General features: G+C 38.2%; 1 protein-coding gene across 10 annotated transcripts in view; it reads right to left on the reverse strand.

Moving 5' to 3' along the window:
* The window catches only part of ENPP2 (ectonucleotide pyrophosphatase/phosphodiesterase 2), a 111,357-nt gene that overhangs the window by 64,002 nt on the left and 34,335 nt on the right, over window positions 1-13,020 (reverse strand). For all 10 annotated transcript variants that reach the window (XM_035718476.2, XM_035718410.2, XM_035718261.1 and 7 more), the window contains 2 exons: window positions 6,436-6,591; window positions 1,890-2,015 (listed from right to left, as the gene is read on the reverse strand). In XM_035718476.2, coding sequence (XP_035574369.1) covers window positions 1,890-2,015; window positions 6,436-6,591 — 282 coding nt within the window. The remainder of the gene's footprint in view (window positions 1-1,889; window positions 2,016-6,435; window positions 6,592-13,020) is intronic.

A 13,020-nucleotide genomic window follows, 5' to 3' on the forward strand; every position in this document is an offset into this window, starting at 1 on the left:
AGAAACTCAGAAATAAAGTCTACTGTTGGTTTGGCTTACTAAAGTACACCCATACATAATGGGAAAGCTAATATTTAATAGCCCCATGTGGTGTTTATGCGAGCCTTCTGAGTCTAAATGGTTTGTAGATAAAAACACCAGTGGCGTCAGTGAACAAAATTTCATGTTTGTTTCCCTCCAGAAATAAACTGTTTGGTCATTAGATGGAACATTCTTTTCTCCACCACCGAACATCTCAAAGCCATAGAAAGTATGGCACAACTTCCCTTTAGTGGGGGAAAAGGCTTTGAATACTCAGGGATGATAGATGGAAGATTGCAAGAGAGAGATGATTTGCCAGTGGATCTGTGTACTGTCCATGAATATCAGAATAAAAACCAAAGCTGTCTTTTGCTTTTATCTTCCTCCAAGGTCTGAGAGCTTTCCTGAGTTACCCCATCAAGAATGGAGAACAGAAAAGAGCTCAGGTTTAACAACAAAGCCACACAAAAATGGGACTTCCTTAGGAAAAAATGAAAAATATCAAAAAGCATTTGCTTTAAGTTGTCTTAAGGCAAATAAACATCACGTGTCTTGACCATAAGAAAAATCTGTGACCAAGACTTTAGAGAAACTGTTCCCCGTATTAAGAGCATTGGAAATATCTCTGGTCACCAGGAATCTGACTCCCAACAACTGGGTAGGTTATGCTCCTTAAATAGGGGGAAGCTTTACCACACATCTAGTAAGCTAGGGCTCACACATGGGCCTCACAAAAATCCTGCAACTAGAATTTTTAAACAAGAGCCAATGCTTAATGATTCAATGACCGGTGACACCTAGAGCTTTTTTGTATTTTCTCTTCTAATAGCCTTTGTGGCTTATTGTTACATTTACTACATAGTGAGATAAACAGAGAAAGGAATAAAATTCTCAAGCCATTGTATGCTTTATCAAAAGTTACAATAATTGTCTGGGTAGGGGAAATTTTCCAAATTCACGATTCACGGAATACCTTCCCACCACAAACTGAATCCTAACCACAGGACAGATTTGCTTTTCCCCTGAAATCTTTTAACGGAAACTCTTCTTAAATGTTCCATATCACAGCAAGGAAGAAGAATTTAATTCTGACAATAAAGCAACTTGCAAAGCTTACATAAAAATTCTTTCCATTAACCTCTATAAGTTGGTACTATGGTAACTTCAACTCCCTAAAGACAGAAATTGCATCTTCTATATTTTTGTCAGTCCACTGACTGGTATTTACTGTTAAAATAAAACCATCATATTCTGCACTGGATCATACAAAGTTGGCAGATATGCATGTATAGCTTTGAGGTATAACAGGAGTTACGGGTGCCTTGATCCTCTTTACCTATCTTGAAGCTGCTTGCAGTGCCTCAGTTTACACCTTATATCCAGTGGGTTACAAAAGACATGCCCCCCTGCCTCAAGGGTAAGAACGCTGCAATTTACCTTCCAGAGCCTGCAGTAAGACAGGCCAAGGTGAGACTTCCCCTAGACCCACGTCCCTGCTGGCCACCCCCTGCCCTGGCCACCCTTGCTCCCTGACACGATTTTCCTGCAGAGCATCCCCATGTATGGAATTCCATCTCAGGCTCTGCTTTTTGAAAACCTGATCTAAGACTAAGACAGGAACTTTAGAAATCTCTTCATTATTATGATTCTACCAAATTATGGAATTTGGGGTAATTTTCTTGTTATTTCAGATCAGTGAAATGTGGGGAAGCAAAACTAAGAAAGAAGCATGAGAAATTTAAAAACACAACTGCTTCCCTCCTCCCAAACCCATATCCAAGGTGTTAGATCCACAACATCCAAGATTCCTTGGAGTATCTCCAGTTTTTATTCTTTTAAAGCTCGAGCCAACCCACGGAAACATGTACCTTTGCAAACCACTTGGTAATTAGTACAGCAGTCTCCCTTGGCCAAGCAGTCCTCTGAGCAGTGACAAGCATTGTCTTCATTTCTTACTTCTCCGCATCTGTCCTTAGTACACTCCCAGCCGCCAGCTGAAATCGACACAATAAAACACTTTCACTGCTTCTCACAAACCAAATGAAAGAGGCCACAATTGCTTACAAGCGTTGCCAACAAAAAGAGCTAAAATCCCACATCATTTAATCTGGTTGTGAAATTAGAGTTGGCCCGAGGCCTAGATGATATTTGGAGGACTTACAAATAGGTTGAATTCCTAATTTTTCAAATCAGAGTATGAAGCCAAACATAATTGGGCTCCTTTGGAAAAATGGAACCCTTACCATTTGTAAACTGTACTAAAAAAAACAGTAAAACGTATGGTATGTAAGGTTGTGTAAAGTGATAGGAGTTTCTATCACCATACGCATAGTCAGGACAGCTGGGCTCTTTTAATTCCCAGAGTAGCTTTACTTGACCTTAATGAACTTGATTTAAATACAAATGATAGATACAACTACCTGTGATAAGTTGCAACTGAAGATTCAAGTCCTAAACAGATGTGTAGAGTCTAAAGGCATATGAAAAAGACTCACAGTTCCAACCATTGACCAAAATGTGGTCCTACCTACAGTGAGAGGTCAGTCCCTACTGTCAAGGAGGCTGGTAGATGGTTACAGATTTCTGTCTGAGCATACTGGATTGAGAGCTCACGATTTAACTTTATCAACAGGAGATATTTAGAAAATTAATACTTTCATTTTAAGGAGAGTGCTGTATTTTTTTTGGCTTGTAAGCTCCAGGGCAGGAAAAAAAAAAAAATCCCTCTCTTTTCATCATTACATCTCCAGTGCCTGAGACATGCCTGGCACATGCTAGGTGTTCCATGAATATTCATTCAATCTAATTGCAAATTACCAGGAAAATAAAATATGACTCTTTAAATTTAGGAGTGATATATTGAGAAACTTCATAATTAATTCACTTATTCAATAAATATTCTATTGAGTTTTCCATGTTCTAGGTGCTGGGGAGGTCATGAAGAGCAAGAAAGACAAGACAAGACATCTTCGTGGAGCTTATATTCCAATTGGGAAAGACAGACCATAAGCAAGTAAAGCGGCAAAAACAAGAGAATTTTGGCTCATGCTACGTGCTATGAAGGAAATAATAGGATAGTATTGATAGAAAGTGAAAGAGTGGAAAGGGGATGCTACTTGACATGGAATGGTCACAAAAGCCCTTTCTGCACTAAGATGAGACTTGAGGTCTTCATCTCTTAAAATATGTTGTAAGTGGAAGGCAATGATTTTAGGAAGCAGTGTTGCTTCTTAGTAATATTCTACCAACAGACACTTTGCTAAGTGAGTAAATGGATAAAGAGGTATTAGTTGCCATGCCAGAAAACCATGGAACTACTGTTTTAGAATTACCACTCTTTTCGAATTACCTTTTTTTAAAAAAAAAAAAGATTTTGTTTATTTATTCATGAGAGACACACAGAGAGAGAGGCAGAGACACAGGCAGAGGGAGAAGCAGGCTCCATGCAGGGAGCCCGATGTGGGACTTGATCCCAGAACCCCGGGATCATGCCCTGAGCTAAAGGCAGACACTCAACCGCTGAGCCACCCAGGCATCCCTAGAATTACCTTTGTACCCAAATTCTATTCTCTGATTTTTTTAGATCCCCTACTTCCTCTGCCTTCTCTCCCCAAACAGATTAAATGCTTGGAATTCCTTTATTCAGGACCCGCTATTCCCAATGATTAGCAATTATCCAAGGTTACTTTGACTGATTTTTTTTCACAATTCAAGGATCACTCTTAACCAAGATACTTTCATTCCTGCCCTAGTTCCATAAGAAAATCTCTTTGTTTACAAAAAAGCATCACTAATAACAATCTAAAATTATTGAGGAACTAACTACTGGCTTTGTGCAAGAATGGAATTTTAAAAAGCCAGGGTTCAGGAGTGCCTAGGTGGCTCAATCGGTTAAGTATCTACTCAGGTCATGATCCCTGGATGGAGCCCCCAGCTTCCTGCTCAGTGCGGAGTCTGTTCTCCCTCTCCCTTTGCTCCTTCTCCATCCACTTTGCTTGTGCCCTCTCTTCTTCTCTCTCTCAAATAAATAAATAAAATATTTAAGAAAATTAAAAAAAAAAAAAGCCATGGTTCAGAGGGAACCACAAGCAAAGTATGAGTCAGTGAGCTGTATAATTTTGAGGGCAAACATGGAAATAAACAGAAAAAACATTTAACCTTATGGAATAAAAAAATAGTTACCTATCAGATTAGATAAAGAGATTTTTTTAATTGAGAATATATGTTTTAAAAGTGAGAATATGTTGAAAAGGGAGTGGCAAAAGGCTTTTGAGAAGTTGTTCATCTTACAATACATATTTGAATTTTAAAATTTTACACTGATTCAAAATCCCAGTCCTAGGAATTTATCTTAAGGAAAACAGACAAAAATATGAACAGGCATGAATAATATTCATTGATACATTGTTCATAACAGCAACAATTGGGGAAAATCTAAATGATGATCAGTTACTCAATGAAGCAGCTTGCATCTGGTCAATGGAGGACTATGTAGGCACCAAAAGTACGGTGTCTAAAGAGATATGTAAGCATAGACACACCCCCTACCAGGCATATATACACACACATAGAGTAGTCAGGGTCTACACTGAAACATTGTGCTTATCTCTAGAAAGTGGCTTGTGTTATCACAGTAGGATCTCAGAGATTTGTTTTCTCCTTTAACCTTTTGTTATTATTTGATATTTGATTCTTCCGCATTTGGCATATGTTGTCTTGGTACACAGGAAAATAAACTACTTCAAAAATGTTATTATTGTCCATATTTATTACATCTGGAAAGGGAGGAATGAACTACATTCAGAAAGAACTAAGCTGAAGTGAGGACATCCACTATTAAACTTTGCAAGGAACTCTAAGATCAGGAATCCAGAGAGCTGAGGTTACATGTCAGAGGCCAGATGCTCATGGCACAGAGGAAATACAGAGTCGGTTAGGTCCTGCATGTCGAGCAATCACAGGCTGCTGGTCTGAAATCATGTTTTAGAGCCAAACAGCTCTACTAGAACATCTGTTCCATCCATATGTTCAGTTTACAAGGTTCTCAGCATTTTAGTTTGCAGACCCACAACTAAGGAACCTGGGAGAAGTTCCAAAGGAAAGTAATAAGAAAAAAAAAATGGCTACATGTTTGGAAAATGTATTATACAGAAAACAGCCTAATAAAACTCTTCTTGTTTGCAGGGCAGGGGGAAAGCAAACAAACCAGAACTAGTAAAGGAGCTGGTGTCGGTTTTCATATGAATCAAGGGCTATTTCTTTAGTAAAGGAGAATAATGTCTCTGTTTCTAATGAATCATTAGAAAGATAAGGCTAGTATCAATGATAATATGAGTTAGATTTTTGAAAGAATCCTCTAAACCATAAAAGCCCAAAAACAAGTAATAACTTGTCAAGGAAGTTGTCAAATCTCTGCATCTAGTGATCTTAAGAACAGGGATGACAGTCATCTTTCTCAGAGTTTGAATTATGATGTTGCCCACAGGTGTTCTGGATAACCTATGAGGTATCTCCAGAGTCCTATCTATCAAGCCGGAAACAGAGCAGGTAAGGTGAAAAATGCCTACAAAGATGCTTCTTCTCAAGTCATGTGTATTCATCTGAAGTCTGTATATTCTACTGATGGCTCCAGCATAGAAGACATGGAAAGAAAGGCAGGAAGACTGTAAAGGAATATTTTAGAGCTACCCTGAGCATGTGGCTCTAAGTAGAATTCCATTAACAACTTTCCACCTGCACAGAGAATGGAGAATGACATCAGGGTAGACCAATGGTTACTATATAATAAGATGCAATAAAACATAAGCCTGTAAACTGAGCAGGCAAGCAAAAATTTTAAATTAATATTAAAGCAGAAAAGCCCCAACCCTCAAGAATATTCACACTTGCAGCCCATGTGCCCTAAGCAGGGAATGTGGGAATTGGCAGCAAGACAAAAATGATGAAGATGGGGCACCTGAGTGGCTCACTGGTTGAGCATCTGCCTTTGGCCCGGGTCATGATCCCAGGGTCCTGGGATCAAATCCTGCATCAGGCTCCCCTCAGAGAGCCTGCTTCTCCTGCTGTCTAATGTCTCTGCCTCTCTCTCTCTCTGTCTCTCATGAATAAATAAATAAAATCTTAAAAAAAAAAGAAATGATGAAGATGAAAAAAAAGACCCCACAAGCCTGGCCATACATACTTCTGAAACCAGCAAATAATGACTCCAGTTGCCAAGAACCTTCTTTGGGTAAGCCTTGTTTGGGAACAATGGTCACATGGGATATACGCAACAGAATCGATAACCATTCAAGAAACAAAACTAACCCGAACAGCTTGGCTTGGCCAAAGCAGGGCAGCAATGCCAGGGCAAATAATAGCCAAGGGCCATTAAGCATTCCCATAAAGTCTCAAGAGGAGTCAAAAGTTACCTACCTGTCTTCAAACAAAGCTCATCAAAGTCATGGCAACAACTGCTGTAGCTCTTACACAGGTTGTCACAACGACAGTCAGGGGGTCCAACCTCTTGAAGTTCAAAGCATCTGCCCTTGCATGATCCAGAGGTGTTGGTCCAGGGGGAGTCCGATAACACTGCAAGATACAAGAGGCAATGGCAATGGGAGTGGGAAACGGGTCAGGTCATCGTGGAGAGGTGAGGTGGCGCTGGGAAGGAGCACAGTGTGGTAATGCAGTCAGGCTCTAGCGGAGCAGCCTGGCTCCATCACCTGCTAGCTACAGACCCTTGGCAGGTCACTAAACTTCCTGTGCCAGTTTCCTCATCTGTAAAGCAGGGGGATTAATGAAAGTAACCGGAGATTTTAACAAGCATTAAAGGAAATGATCCATGCAGAACACGTAGCAATCTGTCAGACACAGAAAGTGCACTAATGCTGTCTGTTGGTTTTATTTTACTGTTTACAATTATTATTACGACACATCTGTGAGGGTTAGGTCTCTATGGATGCTAACGATGCCAACAGGGAAGAGAACATTGATGTATGCATTTAAAAACCAAGAGTTCATTTCCCTCTTTGAAAATCCATAACTTTTTGTAAGGAGATTTGAACCTAAATGGTCTGAGAACAGTCTGAATATATGTAAGATCTCTTCCAGCCATTACATCTACACCTATAACTAAAGTCACACAAACACAAATACAAACAGCACAATCTCAGCTTGTCAAAAATAAATCCTCTATTTTCTATGATATGACTATATATCTAGAAATCTAAAGAATCAACTAAAAATTTGAAAAAAATATCAGTGAAATAAAATTTCTACATATTTGTAAGATATAAGCAATTACGTTCAAAAATTAAATGCAAGTTCCATTCATCATAGTATCTAAAAGATACAATATCTAGGTATAAATTTCCTAAGACTTATGTAGGAGCTACCTTAAGAGCACATTGAAACTCTACAAAAAGATATTTCAAAAGATCCCACTAAATGGAAAGATACACCATCTTGAAGATAAAAATAATTAACATTATAAATACATCAGTTCTTCCTAAATAAACCTAAAGATTCAATGCAACCACAATAAAAATATAAAGAGGAGTTTTTTAAACTGGAGAGGATATTAAATGTTTATTTTAAAAATGAATATATGAAATGAAAAACACTGAAAAGGAAGAGTAATTTGGGGAAGACTAGAGAGTAAAATATATTCTGGAGTTTTTGTTTTTTTTTTTTTTAAAGATTTATTTATTTATTTATGATAGACACAGAGAGAGAGAGAGGCAGAGACACAGGCAGAGGGAGAAGCAGGCTCCATGCCGGGACCCTGATGTGGGACTCGATCCCGGGACTCCAGGATCGCGCCCTGGGCCAAAGGCAGGCGCCAAACCGCTGAGCCACCCAGGTTGGCTGGGTTGTACCAGCAAATAGTAGATTAGTGCTAGCAGTGGGGATGGGAAATAGGGACAAATATCTGAGAATTTATTTATAATGAAAGCAATCAAAGAAAGAAGAAAGAAAGATAGATTAATCAGGAGGTGAAAGAAGGATTAATTAGTAAGGAGTTCTGGAATAACTCAGCTGGCTGGCAAAAACCAAGCAGTATCTTCATCCTAAGTTACAAAATAATTAATTTCTAATGAATGGCAAGTGTAAGCAGTGTCATACCTATTGCTAGGAATGAAAATTTTTGTAAAATAGAACTCAATTTGGAAATGCATATGAATCTTTCACCCAGAAATCCCATGACTAGGAATTCATCTCTCATATATATTTGCAAAAATTTGCCAAGATACATGTACAACAATCACCATATCCATAAATGGAATATTGCCCAGTCCTTAAAAAGAATGAGGGAATCTGTGTAGGCTAATATGGAAAGATCTATAAAATACAGAAATACGTTTTTTTAAAGAGCAAAGCACAGAACAGTGTTATAGTATTAAATATTATACATTATATTTTGTGTCAAAAATAGAGGTAAAGGGAGCAATAAGGATATAAGGAAGTATAAAAATAACAACAGAGCCAGAGAAGAGTTGGGGAGGGCATTGAGAAAATGTACAGGTGTCAATAACCTTCCTCCCCCCACCCTCCCCACAAGAAACTCTTTACAGGAATTACATTTGAGCAAAATGACTGAGAAAGAGAAAAGCAGAAGAATTTTTTTTACCTTTCTGTAGTTTGAAACTTCTAGTATTTTCCAAATGTCTTTTGTTTGCTTACTTCTATCTCTCTCATATATACATGTTTATAGCCCCGTGTGTATATATATGTATACAGTAGATATATATATATTATATATAAATAACAAATGTTACTTATGATATGTTATATATAATATTGTTTCCTTATTTATGTTTATGAATTTTTAATTTTTATAAAATTGGCATGCATTGCTTTTAAAAACAAGCAACAAACATAAGAAGCAGGCAGAGAACAGATGTTAAATAACATTTCCAGGTTCACTGAAGCCATTTCTCTGAATATCCCGTTCATCCCTTAGTCCTTTGTCCTTTTAAAAGTCAGAGTCACCCAATCCTAGTCTTTATGGCATCAGATCAGTTCAAGTAAAGCAAACAGATTCACTAGACCATGAGATGTGAAACGCTTGTGCATGGTTGATTCTGGGATGTTGAAATACATACAAACCACACCAGCTCAGTTTAGGAAATAATGTCAGGTTTCCAATGCAGTGCCTTACCTCTGGTTCAAAAACCACATTTTTCTATTGACTTTGGCCAACCTATCAACAGTGCATGCTGGGCCATAAGGAACTATGGGGGGAGGAAGGCTTGAGATGTCAAAAAGCAAAAATAGAGAAAGCCCTACAGTAAAAACAAAGATAAGAAAGATGCTTAAAATTGAATTATTCCCTTTTTTAGGGGTACTTCTTAGAATCAGTAGCCGTATAATGAATTCTGCACAGAATTCATTCCCAGGAGCTACATACATAAATATGCCCAGCTAGGTTTATCGCTGAGATAATGTGAAGAGGTCCAAAGGCACATTGTTTGCACTTAAAATATTCTTCTAGTCATGCCCTTTGCTCTTCCCTCATCACAATCTCTTCCCTATTTTTCTCTCTACTTTCTAAACATCTGTGTGGATTTTTAGCCATTTTAAGCCTTTCTCCACCACGCTAACCACATGATTTTTACTACATCCTTACAGCATTGATTATTCTCGGAGTGTATTCCCCACTTTGTTCTCAAAAATAATTGAATTTCTCTCAATAGCTTTCCCTCAATAATAATCTTCTTCGCCAAACTTTAAACAGAAGACAGCTTTGTTAAGGAAGAGTTGTCCTTACAATCATCATGCAAAGCAAGACACAGATCATAAAAAGTGTTGGACTCAAGGTTTACTAACAGCTTGCAAGTAAGAGTAAATTCCCAGAGCTGGTATGGATTAGGGACACATATGCTAAATTCATTCCTGGGTGGCATGGACTCAGCTGACAAAGGCAGCAACAGAAACGGGAAGATGAACTGGTCCATGTAGTTCTTCCAACCCAATAATCTCAAGAATTTGAACATCTGCACCTCTTTTAATCAAATCAGGTGATAGAGTCAAGTCACATTCACTTTGCCTTTCCAGGGCCTATCCCACTCTGCCATCTTCCATAACAAGCTCCAGCCTCTAGGCTTCCAGAGTTCTGCAATTCATCCTCCACGTCTGGCTTTTTCATCCCATGCCCATGTTTCATGTTCTTCCCCTGACACCAGCCTAAGGACAGATTTTAGGTCTTTGCTTTTTATTGGAGAATTTTAACCTGGTTCCATGGTTAAATATGGAAAGATTCTCTGACTTATTATAGGTCTAAATTCTAAAATCTGTAAAGTTTCCTTTACCTGACCTAAATCAAGAGAACATCCATCTGAGCACTCGGGTTCTACAATTTATTGAGTGGTGTGATAAAAACTGCAGGATCAGTGAACCTGTGGTGTCTCATAATTGCTGAGACTTCCACAAAAGCTCAGAACCAACAAGGAAGACAAAAAGACAAAAACGAACACCTCCAAAGGATCAAGTCAAAATGTGTGATAAGGATGAAGGTTTAGAATTTCATAGGAGGCATTTGCGAATACTTTAATGCGATTCAAATTTTACTGCTGCCTTCTTAATTGCATATTTAAATAATGTTATTTTACTTAAAGATGCAACTCAGTTCCAGAATCTTAAAAAATAAATGTTACAGTCCATACAGACACACGTTGCATCAAAATAGGGACTTCAAATTTTAAAACATGTATATATGTACATATATGATAGGCACAAAACAGTGCTATACATTCCTTATTTTTCACAGAAGCATTTCGTAATTTAAAGATCAGTGATGATTTATAACACTCAAATTCATAATTCTGATGGAAACAAGTGAAATTATTCTGACTTAGTTAAGTAAAATCTTATTTCTGAAACATTCTGTCAGGGTGCCTAGGTGGCTCAGTCGGTTGAATATCTGATTCTTGATTTCAACTCAGGTCATGATCTTGGGTTGTGAGATCAAGCCCCCTACTGGGCTCCATATTCAGTGCAGAGTTTGCTTGAGATTCTCTCTTTCCCTCTCCCTGTGTCCCTCTCCCCCCATTCACTCACTCACTTGATAAATTAAATAAATAAAATCTTTAAAAGATTAAATTAAAAAATAAAACATTCCATTTACCGTACACACACAGAGGCAGTGTCCTAGAATTCTGGTGCCATTTATATGGGGGGAAACAACCAATAATTTAATAGACTATTGGAAGGAACCAAATTCATGACAAGAGTCATTACCTCAACATGATTTTATCCTGATTCCAATCATATTTTCCTCTAAATCCCTCTGCAAAATAGAAATTTTCAGATTTAAGGATGATGTTCAGTGAGGGAAGCAGTATTTAAGTTTGAAAACTGCCTAAAACTGCCATTTTGACTAGCTGCCTAAAACTAGAAGACTCTTTCTTCTAAGCTTTGCGTGGTGGTCCTGTGTTCGAGGTTCAAGATATGGCACCCTATCTGTTCCTCCCATTCTCTGTGGTCCTCAGCCCGAGTGCTTCCTGAAAGTGAGAGGAAAGCCTTGCAATGGGTTGTGGGCTGTGGTTATGCCGCCTCCCATTTAAGAGCGCTGAAACAGAACTGGTTCTCCTGTGTCTCCCTGCCCTGTCTGAAGTATAAACCACAGGGAAAGGAGGCGGTCGACATGGACGGCATTCAAGATGCTGACCAACTCTAGCATTTAATGCTGTCTTATGCCTCTTCTGGAGTATATGATTCATCCTTTCTGGTCATACTTCCTTGTACTGCAGTGGCCACTTGTTCTTGATGCTACGGATCTTATCCCATAGTGAGCAGCACTTACATACAGGCCTCCATGTCAGTATCTCTGCTTCCTAAAGACATCAGTTCCTATAAATACCCACTACTGTGGCATCACCGTTCTCTTCTCCTCGTCAGACTCTGGACCAGCTTTCGTGGACAACTTTTTCAATAAGTAACTCTACCTGGGAAGTTTTCAGACATCTGTGCTTTTAAAGAATTTATTCACATAAATTCCACAGCATTCTCATGTAGAAAGATCTTGTAAACTAGGAGAAAATAGATTTCTATGAGATGTAAACAAAATAGATTAAACACCTTAATTCAACTTTGAAACCTCTCAAGTTGATGGTTGTCAGTAGAGTATGTCTGTATGGTTTGCAAATCTGCCCCCAAACAATGAAGCGTTGTCATCAAAATCACAGGTTTTAGAAATTTGAAAAGGTAAAAATTTAGATACTGGCCTTCAAATATAAGTGAAGAAAATTAAATATATCATCATATACTTAACACCTTATATTATCATCAACCTTAATATGGCATTTTGTTTTCAAAAACCTTTTCCAATAAAGAGACAACATCATCCCTGGCTTCCTGGTTAGAAAATCAGAACCTTCAGCCTAATCTGAGCTAGCAAGGGCCTGGCTAAAATTTTAGAATATCTGAATACAAATACGATACTATTTTCATTCACAAAGGGTTTTGCAAATTTTGTACATAGGCTATGAATTTGATGAAGACATGATTTGGAAAGGTTTTTTTAGTTTGAGACCCTATGTGGATCTCTATTGAGGACTGAGATTTCCATGCTAGAGCCCGCTTAAGGTGTTCTCTCTCCCTCCCCCTGTGCTCCTCCCCCACCTTCTCTCTAAATAAATAAAGAAACAAACACTCCTGACTCTACATTATATTTAACATCAAGTCCCATAACATCTTAGTCATGACAGAGTTTTCCTCAGAGTCATGGCTGCTGAATTTGTCAGCTTTGCAGTTTCCTACATGCTACCATCATCAAGACAGTTCTTCACTGTAGAATGAGATCCCCAAACTTATCAGATGAACACAAACCTTCTCGTTCCTCTTACCATTGTTATTTTCCCTGTGATTCACAAAGAATCACTTCACTCATAAAGGGTGAGAGACACTTCCTTTCACATTTAACCATGAATTTCATGCACATTCACATATTTTTAAACTTTGGTACCATTAAAAATGATGATGAGTTGGACAGGGCTTTTGAGTCTCTATTAGCCAGAT

The sequence above is a fragment of the Canis lupus genome, chromosome 13 (genome assembly GCF_003254725.2).
Source record: "Canis lupus dingo isolate Sandy chromosome 13, ASM325472v2, whole genome shotgun sequence".
NCBI classification, from domain to species: Eukaryota; Metazoa; Chordata; class Mammalia; order Carnivora; family Canidae; genus Canis; species Canis lupus.